We start from the raw sequence: 16,019 nt of genomic DNA on the forward strand, positions 1-16,019 counted from the left end.
AGTGTTTCAATACAAGCAGGTGAACTTACTGAAGGTAAGCATGCAGGTGCAGCAGGCGGTAAAGAAGGCACATGGTACGCTGGCCTTCATTGCGAGAGGATTCGAGTAAGGAGCAGGAATGTGTTGCTGCAATTATACAGGGTCTTGGTGAGGCCACACCAGGAATACTGTGTGCAGTTTGGGTCTCCTTCTCTGAGGAAGGATGTTCTTGCTCTCGAGGGAGTGCAGCGAAGGTTTACCAGACCGATTCCAGGGATGGCGGGACTGACGTACGAGGAGAGATTGAATCGGTTAGGGTTGTTCTCGCTGGAGTTCAGAAGAATGAGGGGGGATCTCATAGAGACTTATAAAATTCTAACAGGACTGGACAGGGTAGATGCAGGAAGGATGTTCCCGATGGTGGGGATGTCCAGAACCAGGGGTCACAGTCTGAGGATACAGGGTAAACCATTTAGGACAGAAATGAGGGGAAATTTCTTCACCCAGAGAGTGGTCGGCCTGTGGAATTCGTTACCACAGAAAACAGTTGAGGCAAAAACATTGTCGGCAGGATTCCCCGTTCCGAAGACTAAGTGTTGACGCCGGGACAGGATTCGTGGAGTTCCACGACAGCAAAACTGGCACTGCACCTGGATTGATTCCATGACCGTTAAAGGGCTAGCACCAGCGTTGTATGGAACACAATTGATTCCAATAAGAAACGGTGCGGGATTCGCCAGGTCTGGGATTGGCAGGAGGCTGACAAGCTGCAGCCGCATATACACACTTCACTCCCCACACACACCCCCCCAACCAACAAGCTGGCAGCACGACCCGCAGCACCGAACTTCACTGCGAACTGGAGAGCCTGCTCGACGCCGTGGAGGAGAGGCTGGCGAATATGGACCCTGGGGTGGGAAGGCCGTTCGCCAGGCCTGGACGTAGGTGGCAGAGGCGGTCAGCGCAGTGGGCATCACTGTCCGAACTAGCCAGCAGTGCAGGAAAAAACTTCACTCCTCAGGGTGACCAGGGTGAGTAGGCCCCTGGCACCAACCCCGTCCCACACACCCGTAACCCGTCCTACCCAGAGGGAGGCCAAATCCCCACTCGGCACCACAAACCGGCTGCCCTGACCCCTGAAGCCACCAGCTACCCTCCCTCTAGGCCGCATGCTTTGGATTGTATAACACTTGCGCATTTTCTGTCTCCGCCCCCCCCCCCCCCCCCCCCAGAAGGCCACTCATAACCGCTGGGAGCGGGAGAAGACTGGAGGGGACCGCTGGACCTGCGGCCCCCCCACCGCAGCAGAAGAGGGCACTGGACGTGGTCGGAGGGCCAGACGTTTCCTGTGTACCGAGGTCGGAGAGATCCCAGACAGGCCCCCCTTGGCGCCTGGAAGGATACCGTGGTGCAGATGTTCAGGGCAAAGGCCACGTGGAGCAGGTGTCCTCCCTCATTCCCCCATGGTCCCAGGTGTGCTATCATCTGGCAGATATGTCGTACTGTCCCCCTGCTCAGCCGGAGTTTCCGACGGCTTGCCAGTACGGCAGGTCCTTGAATGATGGGCGTGGCCAATACTTGCGAGATCTCATGCGGCGCCCCCTTGGCACCTCCTCCTCGGCCTGTTGGGCGGCCGGCTCTCCAATACAGGCTTCGCTGCTGCAGTGTCCTCACTGAGCACCTCCAGCTCTCACAGCCTCAGGGCATCCCCCAGGGCTGCAGCGACTCGCAGGAAGGCCACCATTGCTGGTTGTATTCCAACGTCCATTGTCTGCAGGGGGTGAAAGTCAGACATGTTAGCACGGTGCGTATCCCCATGCCCAGCCAGGTCCAACAGGCTACACTGTGACCCTGGTTGGCATTGCGGACCCGGCCATCGCATGTCCCCCGCACACCTGTCTCCGTCGTTGTCCGGCTTCCTGAAGGCCTCTAGCCCTGGTGCCCGTCTCTGCTGCCAAGGGTACTATCAGCTGGCGAGACCCTTGCCAGCGATATGCTCCACGGCCCCTGTCTGGTGCCCCCCTGCAGGGGCTATTGTGGGCATTGCCCTTGGGTGGGCCATGTGAAGCCCCACTGGTAGGTGGTGGCCGGTGGGGGGTGTGGCGGCTGGGGTGCAGGGGCGGTGGCACCCCTACAGCCTGTGACACTCTGCAGGACCATGGGCCACAGTGGGTGATCAGTGACGTGCGCAGCAAGGTGGCTGCGTTATCTGGGCACTGCCCCAGTCCTGTAGGGGGGGGGGGGTTACCTCAACCCCACACCCCATCACACCCCCTTCCCTCAGCCAGCCCGGCCAGTGTCAGGACTGGCGGCCCACGGTCGCGTCTCTGCATCTCCTACCTCCTCTCTCTCATCAGCCATGGCGCCAGTTTCCCGATTTTCCAAAACACAAGTGAACCTCGCCGTCAGGAATTCGCCCCCGGAGAGGCGGAGAATCATGGAGAACCAGGAGAATACCGGGTCAGGCCCGTGAATGATATGCCAATGGCGTTTACTGTATGCACAGAGTGGAACGCACTGACGCCGCTGTCGAGGCGCCGGGGAATCGCGATTTGGTGTAAACCTGGGGTCGCCACAATTTCAGCTTAAAAACAGAGTCTCCACCCAATCGCCCTTCCTGATTTTGGCGCTGCCTGAAGGAGAATCCCACCGTGTGTGTTTTCAGGAAGCAGTTAGGTACAGCACTTAAGGCGAAGGGGATCTGAAGGGCAAGGGGGGGGGGGGGGGGGGTGGGGGGAGCAGGATTAGGCTATTGAGTCGGTTGCGCAGCCATGATCATAATGAATGGCGGTGCAGGAGCGAAGGGCCGAATGGCCTCCTGCTGCTCCTATTTTGTTTGTAACAACTCCTGCCCTGCAGCCCCCCCCCCGCCGAACTGGACCTCAGGAGAGATGGGCAAGAAGCAAATAGACAATAAAATGCTCGTCTCAGACACACTCCCATTACGGGGTCACATGACAGACTGGGCTAGAACGTGGCACAAAATATTTATTATTTAACTTCATCCACCATCGGAGCTTTAATTAAAAAGTCATGTATTGTATATACACATGCACACATCAGCCTTTCAATACCATGTTGTGCGTGGCAGTCAAAAGTCCATGGTAGCCACGAGGTGATTCACCCTCCCAGTCCCCAATCCTTTGGAGAAGTTTAGCCACAAGCTTTGGGACCCTGCTGCTGATGGCACACTTGGAGCTTTTGTTCAGAGTAGTATCCGAATGCTTAACAACACAGCAAAATGGTGAACCAGCGAGCCGTTACACTACTAATGCGGAGGTATTTATTGCCCATCTTCCATTTCTACATCTTCTTCCTCCCCATGAGGTTTACTAGCTTCAGTCTCCATTACCACACCGCTCCCGCCAGGATATTTTACATCTTTCACTGGATGTCCCAGTGCCGCCTCTTGAGTTTCCATTTCTTCCATGCACTCGCTTTCATCTTCAGTGGAACTCTGAATCTTACTTTCGGAGACAGATTTACTTTGTCCTTCATCAATTTCGAGTTCAGTTGACACATTACTCCGTTCTATTTCCATAAACCCGACTTTTCCTTCTTCTTTCGGAGATTTATTCTTTTCTGTGGGAACTAATTCTGACTTAGCGTCCTCATCCGGTCCTTCCTCATCCGGTCCTTCCTCAGTTATATTCCGAGCCTCACTTTCTCCCTTGACGTGTTTATCTTCCTCTGCGATGAGTGGCTGTGGTTGAGTTGTCTTCTCGGGCTCTCTTGCTGCTGGTTTCCCAGTGAGGCTTCCTTCTGTTGCTGGACTATCTACTTCAGTGATCACCGGTTCTGGCTCTTTGTCTTCTTCTGTTGGTTTATTCACAGCTCTCCCTTCTCTTACAGGCTCATCCTCTTCAATGGTAAATGGCTCAGCTTCTCGTGAAGACAGCTCGTTTTTCTTCGATTCCTTTTCTTTTTGACGGGGAGCATCACTCTCATCTCCTTGAATCTTCAGGTCATCTTCAACTTTCTCATGCTTGGTTGGGCACGTAGGTACGTCATTACCTTGCGCTCGTTCCTCCATGTTTTGACCTTCCGTGACCACATCTTCCACCTGCACAGGTTGTTCTTCAAGATTTTCTTTTAGGTTAGACTTATTTTCTGGCACTGGAGACTTCTCGTCAACGTCGCTTTTTTCTTCGGCAATGCGTTCCTCACAACTTGTGGCTTCATCCAGATTTTTAGCTTCCATACGATCCTCAGATCCTTCCTTCGTGTCTTTCACATCGTTTGTACTCTTCACCCTGGTGTCGGAGGACCTTTGCTTTGTTAGGCGTCTCTGTTTTGAACTGCGTTCTTCACCTGCCTCCTGTAGCAAACTACTCTCTTCAGCTTTAGCCGGTGTGTCTTCATCTGAAGATTCCTCGCTCGCTGTTTCCTCTTCCTTATTTAGTTCTTGAAGGATATGGCTGAATCGACTTTCCATTGCCTTGGGCGGACCCCAGACGAACTCTGAAGATGGTTTGTAGTGCATCTGTGCAAAGAGTATCAACTTTCTTCTCTCAGATTTACTTCGAATGGTGTAAAGGAAGTAGTCCAGGACACTCTCTTTAACATTGGGCAACTGGTTACGGATCAGACTTTCGGTGAGGAAAAACTTCACCAATGGTGGCTGATAATGTTCGAAGCCCATCTCTCCGAGGCATTTCAGCATCCGAGTGATGCGCAGATTATTGTGCATGCGTCTGCAATTGGAACAAAACAAAAATCAGATAGTGAACAATAACTTATTGCAGCAGAGATCCCAATCAGGAGGCCATTACAGCCCCACTGGTGATCCAAATGAGGGGACAAACCCCTGAAAGTCAGACGTTAGAGGACAATCTTTTTTAAAAATTCAATGTTGAAGATATAGAGCTATTTTCCAAAACCAATCCGCCACCCCCCCCCCACCCCACCATTCTCTCCGCCACTCTCTCTGCCTCCCCGCCACTCTCTCCGCCACTCTCTCTGCCTCCCCGCCACGCTCCCCCCCCAGGACCTCCGCCTACCCCCCCCCCCCAGGCCCTCCGCCTACCCCCCCCCCAGGCCCCCCGCCTACCCCCCCCCCAGGCCCCCCGCCTACCCTCCCCCCCCCCCGGCCCTCCGCCTACCCCCCCCCCAGGCCCCCCGCCTACCCCCCCCCCCCACCCACCCACCGTGGACAGTGTTGTCCTGTGGTACGGGTCAGTACTGAAGGAGCTCTGCCCTGTGGGAGGAGTCAGTACTGAGGGAGCTCTGCCCTGTGGGAGGGGTCAGTAATGAGGGAGCTCAGCCCTGTGGGAGGGGTCAGTACTGAGGGAGCTCAGCCCTGTGGGAGGGGTCAGTACTGAAGGAGCTCTGCCCTGTGGGAGGGGTCAGTACTGAGGGAGCTCTGCCCTGTGGGAGGGGTCAGTACTGAGGGAGCTCAGCCCTGTGGGAGGGGTCAGTACTGAAGGAGCTCTGCCCTGTGGGAGGGGTCAGTACTGAAGGAGCTCTGCCCTGTGGGAGGGGTCAGTACTGAGGGAGCTCTGCCCTGTGGGAGGGGACAGTACCGAGGGAATGTCGCCCTGTGGGAGGGGTCAATACTGAGGGAGCTCTGCACTGTGGAAGGGGTCAGTACTGAGGGAGTGTCGCCCTGTGGGAGGGGTCAGTACCGAGGGAGTGTCGTCCTGTGGGAGGGGTCAGTGCTGAGGGAGTGTCGCCCTGTGGGAGGGGACAGTACTGAGGGAGTGTCGTCCTGTGGGAGGGGACAGTACTGAGGGAGTGTCGCCCTGTGGGAGGGGTCAGTACTGAGGGAGTGTCGCCCTGTGGGAGGAGTCAGTACTGAGGGAGTGTCGCCCTGTGGGAGGGGACAGTACTGAGGGAGTGTCGCCCTGTGGGAGGAGTCAGTACTGAGGGAGTGTCGCCCTGTGCGAGGGGACAGTACTGAAGGAGTGTCGCCCTGTGGGAGGGGACAGTACTGAGGGAGTGTCGCCCTGTGGGAGGGGTCAGTACTGAGGGAGTGTCGCCCTGTGGGAGGGGTCAGTACTGAGGGAGTGTCGCCCTGTGGGAGGGGTCAGTACTGAGGGAGTGTCGCCCTGTGGGAGGGGTCAGTACTGAGGGAGCTCTGCCCTGTGGGAGGGGTCAGTACTGAGGGAGTGTCACCCTGTGGGAGGGGTCAGTACTGAGGGAGCTCTGCCCTGTGGGAGGGGACAGTACTGAGGGAGTGTTGCCCTGTGGGAGGGGACAGTACTGAGGGAGTGTCGCCCTGTGGGAGGGGTCAATACTGAGGGAGTGTCGCCCTGTGGGAGGGGTCAGTACTGAGGGAGTGTCGTCCTGTGGGAGGGGTCAGTACTGAGGGAGTGTCGCCCTGTGAGAGGGGTCAGTACTGAGGGAGTGTCGTCCTGTGGGAGGGGTCAGTACTGAGGGAGTGTCGCCCTGTGAGAGGGGTCAGTACTGACGGAGTGTTGCCCTGTGGGAGGGGTCAGTACTGAGGGTGCTCCGTCCTGTGGGAGGGGTCAGTACTGAGGCAGTGTCGCCCTGTGGGAGGGGTCAGTACTGAGGGAGTGTTGCCCTGTGGGAGGGGTCAGTACTGAGGGAGTGTTGCCCTTTGGGAGGGGTCAGTACTGAGGGAGCTCTGCCCTGTGGGAGGGGTCAGTACTGAGGGAGTGTCGCCCTGTGGGAGGGGTCAGCACTGAGGGAGTGTCGCCCTGTGGGAGGAGTCAGTACTGAGGGAGTGTCGCCCTGTGGGAGGGGTCAGTACTGAGGGAGCTCTGCCCTGTGGGAGGGGTCAGTACTGAGGGAGTGTCGCCCTGTGGGAGGGGTCAGTGCTGAGGGAGTGTCGCCCTGTGGGAGGGGTCAGTGCTGAGGGAGTGTCGCCCTGTGGGAGGGGTCAGTACTGAGGGAGTGTCGCCCTGTGAGAGGGGTCAGTACTGAGGGAGTGTCGCCCTGTGGGAGGGGTCAGTACTGAGGGAGCTCCGTCCTGTGGGAGGGGTCAGTACTGAGGGAGCTCTGCCCTGTGGGAGGGGACAGTACTGAGGGAGTGTCGTCCTGTGGGAGGGGTCAGTACTGAGGGAGCTCTGCCCTGTGGGAGGGGTCAGTACTGAGGGTGTGTCGCCCTGTGGGAGGGGTCAGTACTGAGGGAGTGTCGCCCTGTGCGAGGGGACAGTACTGAGGGAGTGTCGCCCTGTGGGAGGGGTCAGTACTGAGGGAGTGTCGCCCTGTGCGAGGGGACAGTACTGAGGGAGCTCTGCCCTGTGGGAGGGGACAGTACTGAGGGAGTGTCGCCCTGTGGGAGGGGTCAGTACTGAGGGAGTGTCGTCCTGTGGGAGGGGTCAATACTGAGGGAGTGTCGCCCTGTGGGAGGGGTCAGTGCTGAGGGAGTGTCGCCCTGTGGGAGGGGTCAGTACTGAGGGAGTGTCGCCCTGTGCGAGGGGACAGTACTGAGGGAGTGTCGCCCTGTGGGAGGGGTCAGTACTGAGGGAGTGTCGCCCTGTGCGAGGGGACAGTACTGAGGGAGCTCTGCCCTGTGGGAGGGGACAGTACTGAGGGAGTGTCGCCCTGTGGGAGGGGTCAGTACTGAGGGAGTGTCGCCCTGTGGGAGGGGTCAGTGCTGAGGGTGTGTCGCCCTGTGGGAGGGGTCAGTGCTGAGGGAGTGTCGCCCTGTGGGAGGGGACAGGACTGAGGGAGTGTCGCCCTGTGGGAGGGGTCAGTACTGAGGGAGTGTCGCCCTGTGGGAGGGGACAGTACTGAGGGAGTGTCGCCCTGTGGGAGGGGTCAGTACTGAGGGAGTGTCATCCTGTGGGAGGGGACAGTACTGAGGGAGTGTCGCCCTGTGGGAGGGGACAGTACTGAGGGAGCTCTCCCCTGTGGGAGGGGTCAGTGCTGAGGGTGTGTCGCCCTGTGGGAGGGGACAGGACTGAGGGAGTGTCGCCCTGTGGGAGGGGTCAGTACTGAGGGAGTGTCGCCCTGTGGGAGGGGACAGTACTGAGGGAGTGTCGCCGTGTGGGAGGGGACAGTACTGAGGGAGTGTCGTCCTGTGGGAGGGGACAGTACTGAGGGAGTGTCGCCCTGTGGGAGGGGTCAGTACCGAGGGAGTGTTGCCCTGTGGGAGGAGTCAGTCCTGAGGGAGTGTCGCCCTGTGGGAGGGGACAGTACTGAGGGAGTGTCGCCCTGTGGGAGGTGTCAGTACTGAGGGAGTGTCGCCCTGTGGGAGGGGTCACTACTGAGGGAGTGTTGCCCTGTGGGAGGGGTCAGTACTGAGGGAGTGTCGCCCTGTGGGAGGGGACAGTACTGAAGGAGCTCTGCCCTGTGGGAGGGGTCAGTACTGAGGGAGTGTCGCCCTGTGGGAGGAGTCACTACTGAGGGAGTGTCGCCCTGTGGGAGGGGACAGTACTGAGGGAGTGTTGCCCTGTGCGAGGGGACAGTACTGAGGGAGTGTCGCCCTGTGGGAGGGGACAGTACTGAGGGAGTGTTGCCCTGTGCGAGGGGACAGTACTGAGGGAGTGTTGCCCTGTGCGAGGGGACAGTACTGAGGGAGTGTTGCCCTGTGCAAGGGGACAGTACTGAGGGAGTGTCGCCCTGTGCGAGGGGACAGTACTGAGGGAGTGTCGCCCTGTGGGAGGGGACAGTACCGAGGGAGTGTCGCCCTGTGGGAGGGGACAGTACTGAGGGAGTGTTGCCCTGTGGGAGGGGTCATTACCGAGGGAGTGTCGCCCTGTGGGAGGGGACAGTACTGAGGGAGCGACGTCCTGTGGGAGGGGTCAGTGCTGAGGGAGTGTCGCCCTGTGGGAGGGGTCAGTACCGAGGGAGTGTCGCCCTGTGGGAGGGGTCAGTACTGAGGGAGTGTCGCCCTGTGGGAGGGGACAGTACTGAGGGAGTGACGTCCTGTGGGAGGGGACAGTACTGAGGGAGTGTCGCCCTGTGGGAGGGGACAGTACTGAGGGAGTGTCGCCCTGTGGGAGGGGACAGTACTGAGGGAGTGTCGCCCTGTGGGAGGGGACAGTACTGAGGGAGTGTCGCCCTGTGCGAGGGGACAGTACTGAGGGAGTGTCGCCCTGTGGGAGGGGACAGTACTGAGGGAGTGTCGCCCTGTGGGAGGGGACAGTACTGAGGGAGTGTCGCCCTGTGCGAGGGGACAGTACTGAGGGAGTGACGCCCTGTGCGAGGGGTCAGTACTGAGGGAGTGTCGCCCTGTGGGAGGGGTCAGTACTGAGGGAGTGTCGCCCTGTGGGAGGGGACAGTACTGAGGGAGTGTCGCCCTGTGGGAGGGGTCAGTACTGAAGGAGTGTCGCCCTGTGAGAGGGGACAGTACTGAGGGAGTGTCGCCCTGTGAGAGGGGACAGTACTGAGGGAGTGTCGCCCTGTGGGAAGGGTCAGTACTGAGGGACTGTCGCCCTGTGCGAGGGGACAGTACTGAGGGAGTGTCGCCCTGTGGGAGGGGTCAGTACTGAGGGAGTGTTGCCCTGTGGGAGGGGACAGTACTGAGGGAGTGTCGCCCTGTGGGAGGAGTCAGTACTGAGGGAGTGTCGCCCTGTGGGAGGGGACAGTTCTGAGGGAGTGTCGCCCTGTGGGAGGGGTCAATACTGAGGGAGTGTCGCCCTGTGGGAGGGGTCAGTGCTGAGGGAGTGTCGCCCTGTGGGAGGGGTCAGTACTGAGGGAGTGTCGCCCTGTGGGAGGGGTCAGAGCTGAGGGCGTGTCGCCCTGTGGGAGGGGACAGTACTGAGGGAGTGTCGCCCTGTGCGAGGGGACAGTACTGAGGGAGTGTCGCCCTGTGCAAGGGGTCAGTACTGAGGGAGTGTCACCCTGTGGGAGGGGTCAGTACTGAGGGAGTGTCGCCCTGTGGGAGGGGTCAGTGCTGAGGGAGTGTCGCCCTGTGGGAGGGGTCAGTACTGAGGGAGTGTCGCCCTGTGGGAGGGGTCAGTACCGAGGGAGTGTCGTCCTGTGGGAGGGGACAGTACTGAGGGAGTGTCGCCCTGTGGGAGGGGTCAGTACTGAGGGAGTGTCGCCCTGTGGGAGGGGTCAGTACTGAGGGAGTGTCGCCCTGTGGGAGGAGTCAGTACTGAGGGAGTGTCGCCCTGTGCGAGGGGACAGTACTGAGGGAGTGTCGCCCTGTGGGAGGGGTCAGTACTGAGGGAGTGTCGTCCTGTGGGAGGGGTCAGTACTGAGGGAGTGTCGCCCTGTGGGAGGGGTCAGTACTGAGGGAGTGTCGCCCTGTGGGAGGAGTCAGTACTGAGGGAGTGTCGCCCTGTGCGAGGGGACAGTACTGAGGGAGTGTCGCCCTGTGGGAGGGGTCAGTACTGAGGGAGTGTCGTCCTGTGGGAGGGGACAGTACTGAGGGAGTGTCGCCCTGTGGGAGGGGTCAGTACTGAGGGAGTGTCGCCCTGTGGGAGGGGTCAGTACTGAGGGAGTGTCGCCCTGTGGGAGGGGTCAGTACTAAAGGAGTGTCGCCCTGTGGGAGGGGACAGTACTGAGGGAGTGTCGCCCTGTGGGAGGGGTCAGTACTGAGGGAGTGTCGCCCTGTGGGAGGGGTCAGTACTGAGGGAGTGTCGCCCTGTGGGAGGGGACAGTACTGAGGGAGTGTCGCCCTGTGGGAGGGGTCAGTACTGAGGGAGTGTCGCCCTGTGGGAGGGGTCAGTACTGAAGGAGTGTCGCCCTGTGGGAGGGGTCAGTACTGAGGGAGTGTCGCCCTGTGGGAGGGGACAGTACTGAGGGAGTGTCGCCCTGTGGGAGGGGTCAGTACTGAGGGAGTGTCACCCTGTGGGAGGGGTCAGTACTGAGGGCGTGTCGCCCTGTGGGAGGAGTCAGTACTGAGGGAGTGTCGCACTGTGGGAGGGGTCAGTACTGAGGGAGTGTCGCCCTGTGGGAGGGGTCAATACTGAGGGAGTGTCGCCCTGTGGGAGGGGTCAGTACTGAGGGAGTGTCGCCCTGGGGGAGGGGACAATACTGAGGGAGTGTCGCCCTGTGGGAGGGGTCAGTACTGAGGGTGTGTCGCCCTGTGGGAGGGGTCAGTACTGAGGGAGTGTCGCACTGTGGGAGGGGTCAATACTGAGGGAGTGTCGCCCTGTGGGAGGGGTCAGTACTGAGGGAGTGTCGCCCTGGGAGAGGGGACAATACTGAGGGAGTGTCGCCCTGTGGGAGGGGTCAGTACTGAGGGAGTGTCGTCCTGTGGGAGGGGACAGTACTGAGGGAGTGTCGCCCTGTGCGAGGGGTCAGTACTGAGGGAGTGTCGCCCTGTGGGAGTGGACAGTACTAAGGGAGTGTTGCCCTGTGGGAGGAGTCAGTACTGAGGGAGTGTCGCCCTGTGGGAGGGGACAGTACTGAGGGAGTGTCGCCGTGTGGGAGGGGACAGTACTGAGGGAGTGTCGCCCTGTGGGAGGGGTCAGTACTGAGGGAGTGTCGCCCTGTGGGAGGGGACAGTACTGAGGGAGTGTCGCCCTGTGGGAGGGGTCAGTACTGAGGGAGTGTCGCCCTGTGGGAGGGGTCAGTACTGAGGGAGTGTCGCACTGTGGGAGGGGTCAGTACTGAGGGACTGTCGCCCTGTGGGAGGGGTCAGTACTGAAGGAGTGTCGCCCTGTGGGAGGGGACAGTACTGAGGGAGTGTCGCCCTGTGGGAGGGGTCAGTACTGAGGGAGTGTCGCCCTGTGGGAGGGGTCAGTACTGAGGGAGTGTCGCCCTGTGGGAGGGGACAGTACTGAGGGAGTGTCGCCCTGTGGGAGGGGTCAGTACTGAAGGAGTGTCGCCCTGTGGGAGGGGTCAGTACTGAGGGAGTGTCGCCCTGTGGGAGGGGACAGTACTGAGGGAGTGTCGCCCTGTGGGAGGGGTCAGTACTGAGGGAGTGTCGCCCTGTGGGAGGGGTCAGTACTGAGGGAGTGTCGCACTGTGGGAGGGGTCAGTACTGAGGGAGTGTCGCCCTGTGGGAGGGGTCAATACTGAGGGTGTGTCGCCCTGTGGGAGGGGTCAGTACTGAGGGAGTGTCGCACTGTGGGAGGGGTCAATACTGAGGGAGTGTCGCCCTGTGGGAGGGGTCAGTACTGAGGGAGTGTCGCCCTGGGGGAGGGGTCAGTACTGAGGGAGTGTCGTCCTGTGGGAGGGGACAGTACTGAGGGAGTGTCGCCCTGTGCGAGGGGTCAGTACTGAGGGAGTGTCGCCCTGTGGGAGGGGTCAATACTGAGGGAGTGTCGCCCTGTGGGAGGGGTCAGTACTGAGGGAGTGTCGCACTGTGGGAGGGGTCAGTACTGAGGGAGTGTCGCCCTGTGGGAGTGGACAGTACTAAGGGAGTGTTGCCCTGTGGGAGGAGTCAGTACTGAGGGAGTGTCGCCCTGTGGGAGGGGACAGTACTGAGGGAGTGTCGCCGTGTGGGAGGGGACAGTACTGAGGGAGTGTCGCCCTGTGGGAGGGGTCAGTACTGAGGGAGTGTCGCCCTGTGGGAGGGGTCAGTACTGAGGGAGTGTCGCCCTGTGGGAGGGGACAGTACTGAGGGAGTGTCGCCCTGTGGGAGGGCACAGTACTGAGGGAGTGTCGCCCTGTGGGAGGGGAAAGTACTGAGGGAGTGTCGCCCTGTGGGAGGGGTCAGTACTGAGGGAGTGTCGCCCTGTGGGAGGGGTCAGTACCGAGGGAGTGTCGCCCTGTGGGAGGGGTCAGTATTGAGGGAGTGTCGCCCTGTGGGAGGGGACAGTACTGAGAGAGTGTCGCCCTGTGGGAGGGGTCAGTACTGAGGGAGTGTCGCCCTGTGAGAGGGGACAGTACTGAGGGAGTGTCGCCCTGTGCGAGGGGACAGTACTGAGGGAGTGTCGCCCTGTGGGAGGGGTCAATACTGAGGGAGTGTCGCCCTGTGGGAGGGGTCAGTACTGAGGGAGTGTCGCCCTGTGCAAGGGGTCAGTACTGAGGGAGTGTCGCCCTGTGGGAGGGGTCAGTACTGAGGGAGCTCTCCCCTGTGGGAGGGGTCAGTACTGAGGGAGTGTCGCACTGTGGGAGGGGTCAATACTGAGGGAGTGTCGCCCTGTGGGAGGGGTCAGTACTGAGGTAGTGTCGCACTGTGGGAAGGGTCAATACTGAGGGAGTGTCGCCCTGTGGGAGGGGTCAGTACTGAGGGAGTGTCGCCCTGGGTGAGGGGTCAGTACTGAGGGAGTGTCGTCCTGTGGGAGGGGACAGTACTGAGGGAGTGTCGCCCTGTGGGAGGGGTCAGTACTGAGGAAGTGTCGCCCTGTGGGAGGGGACAGTACTGAGAGAGTGTCGCCCTGTGGGAGGGGTCAGTACTGAGGGAGTGTCGCCCTGTGAGAGGGGACAGTACTGAGGGAGTGTCGCCCTGTGCGAGGGGACAGTACTGAGGGAGTGTCGCCATGTGGGAGGGGTCAATACTGAGGGAGTGTCGCCCTGTGGGAGGGGTCAGTACTGAGGGAGTGTCGCCCTGTGCAAGGGGTCAGTACTGAGGGAGTGTCGCCCTGTGGGAGGGGTCAGTACTGAGGGAGCTCTCCCCTGTGGGAGGGGTCAGTACTGAGGGAGTGTCGCCCTGTGGGAGGGGTCAGTACTGAGGGAGTGTCGCCCTGTGGGAGGAGTCAGTACTGAGGGAGTGTCGCCCTGTGGGAGGGGACAGTACTGAGGGAGTGTCGCCCTGTGGGAGGGGTCAGTACTGAGGGAGTGTCGCCCTGTGGGAGGGGACAGTACTGAGGGAGCTCTGCCCTGTGGGCGGGGTCAGTACCGAGGGAGTGTCGCCCTGTGGGAGGGGTCGGTACTGAGGGAGTGTCGCCCTGTGGGAGGGGTCAATACTGAGGGCGTGTCGCACTGTGGGAGGGGACAGTACTGAGGGAGTGTCGTCCTGTGGGAGGGGTCAGTACTGAGGGAGTGTCGTCCTGTGGGAGGGGTCAGTACTGAGGGAGTGTCGCCCTGTGGGAGGGGACAGTACTGAGGGAGCTCTGCCCTGTGGGAGGGGTCAGTACCGAGGGAGTGTCGCCCTGTGGGAGCGGTCAGTACTGAGGGAGTGTCGCCCTGTGGGAGGGGTCAATACTGAGGGCGTGTCGCACTGTGGGAGGGGACAGTACTGAGGGAGTGTCGTCCTGTGGGAGGGGTCAGTACTGAGGGAGTGTCGCCCTGTGGGAGGAGTCAGTACTGAGGGAGTGTCGCCTTTGGGAGGGGACAGTACTGAGGGAGTGTCGCCCTGTGGGAGGGGTCAGTACTGAGGGAGTGTCGCCCTGTGGGAGGGGACAGTACTGAGGGAGCTCTGCCCTGTGGGAGGGGTCAGTACCGAGGGAGTGTCGCCCTGTGGGAGGGGTCAGTACTGAGGGAGTGTCGCCCTGTGGGAGGGGTCAATACTTAGGGCGTGTCGCACTGTGGGAGGGGACAGTACTGAGGGAGTGTCGTCCTGTGGGAGGGGTCAGTACTGAGGGAGTGTCGTCCTGTGGGAGGGGTCAGTACTGAGGGAGTGTCGCCCTGTGGGAGGGGTCAGTACTGAGGGAGTGTCGCCCTGTGGGAGGGGACAGTACTGAGGGAGCTCTGCCCTGTGGGAGGGGTCAGTACCGAGGGAGTGTCGCCCTGTGGGAGGGGTCAGTACTGAGGGAGCTCTGCCCTGTGGGAGGGGTCAGTACCGAGGGAGTGTCGCCCTGTGGGAGGGGTCAGTACTGAGGGAGTGTCGCCCTGTGGGAGGGGTCAGTGCTGAGGGAGTGTCGCCCTGTGGGAGGGGTCTGTACTGAGGGAGTGTCGCCCTGTGGGAGGGGTCAGGGCTGAGGGAGTGTCGCCCTGTGCGAGGGGACAGTACTGAGGGAGTGTCGCCCTGTGGGAGGGGTCAGTACTGAGGGAGTGTCGCCCTGTGGGAGGGGTCAGTACTGTGGGAGTGTGGCCCTGTGCGAGGGGACAGTACCGAGGGAGCGCCGTCCTGTGGGAGGGGACAGTACTGAGGGAGTGTCGCCCTGTGCGAGGGGACAGTACTGAGGGAGTGTCGCCCTGTGGGAGGGGTCAGTACTGAGGGAGTGTCGCCCTGTGGGAGGGGTCAGTACTGAGGGAGTGTCGCCCTGTGGGAGGGGTCAGTACTGAGGGAGTGTCGCCCTGTGGAAGGGGTCAGTCCTGAGGGAGTGTCGCCCTGTGCGAGGGGACAGTACTGAGGGAGCGCCGTCCTGTGGGAGGGGACAGTACTGAAGGAGTGTCGCCCTGTGGGAGGGGACAGTACTGAGGGAGTGTGGCCCTGTGGGAGGGGTCAGTACTGAGGGAGTGTCGCCCTGTGGGAGGGGTCAGTACTGAGGGAGTGTCGCCCTGTGAGAGGGGACAGTACTGAGGGAGTGTCGTCCTGTGGAAGGGGACAGTACTGAGGGAGTGTCGCCCTGTGGGAGGGGACAGTACTGAGGGAGTGTCGCCCTTTGTGAGGGGACAGTACTGAGGGAGTGTCGCCCTGTGAGAGGGGTCAGTACTGAGGGAGTGTCGCCCTGTGAGAGGGGACAGTACTGAGGGAGTGTCGCCCTGTGAGAGGGGACAGTACTGAGGGAGTGTCGCCCTGTGGGAGGGGTCAGTACTGAGGGAGTGTCGCCCTGTGGGAGGGGTCAGTACTGAGGGAGTGTCGCCCTGTGGGAGGGGTCAGTACTGAGGGAGTGTCGTCCTGTGGAAGGGGACAGTACTGAGGGAGTGTCGCCCTGTGGGAGGGGACAGTACTGAGGGAGTGTCGCCCTGTGGGAGGGGACAGTACTGAGGGAGTGTCGCCCTGTGAGAGGCGACAGTACTGAAGGAGTGTCGCCCTGTGGGAGGGGTCAGTGCTGAGGGAGTGTCGCCCTGTGAGAGGGGACAGTACTGAGGGAGTGTCGCCCTGTGGGAGGGGACAGTACTGAGGGAGTGTCGACCTGTGGGAGGGGACAGTACCGAGGGAGTGCCGCCCTGTGGGAGGGGACAGTGCTGAGGGAGTGTCGCCCTGTGGGAGGGGACAGTACTGAGGGAGTGTCGCCCTGTGGGAGGGGACAGTACTGAGGGAGTGTCGCCCTGTGGGAGGGGACAGTACTGAAGGAGTGTGGCCCTGTGGGAGGGGACAGTACTGAGGGAGTGTCGCCCTGTGGGAGGGGACAGTACTGAGGGAGTGTCGCCCTGTGGGAGGGGACAGTACTGAAGGAGTGCCA

At 60.9% G+C, this 16,019-nt stretch overlaps 1 protein-coding gene across 2 annotated transcripts in view; it reads right to left on the reverse strand.

Annotated features, from left to right (window-relative positions):
- Positions 1 to 2,947: 2,947 nt before the first annotated feature.
- The window catches only part of LOC140428649 (uncharacterized), a 44,680-nt gene continuing 31,608 nt past the window's right edge, over positions 2,948 to 16,019 (reverse strand). For both annotated transcript variants that reach the window (XM_072515327.1, XM_072515328.1), the window contains one exon: positions 2,948 to 4,673. In XM_072515327.1, coding sequence (XP_072371428.1) covers positions 3,263 to 4,673 — 1,411 coding nt within the window. In that variant the 3' untranslated portion in view covers positions 2,948 to 3,262. The remainder of the gene's footprint in view (positions 4,674 to 16,019) is intronic.

The sequence above is a fragment of the Scyliorhinus torazame genome, chromosome 8, assembly GCF_047496885.1.
Source record: "Scyliorhinus torazame isolate Kashiwa2021f chromosome 8, sScyTor2.1, whole genome shotgun sequence".
NCBI lineage: Eukaryota > Metazoa > Chordata > Chondrichthyes > Carcharhiniformes > Scyliorhinidae > Scyliorhinus > Scyliorhinus torazame.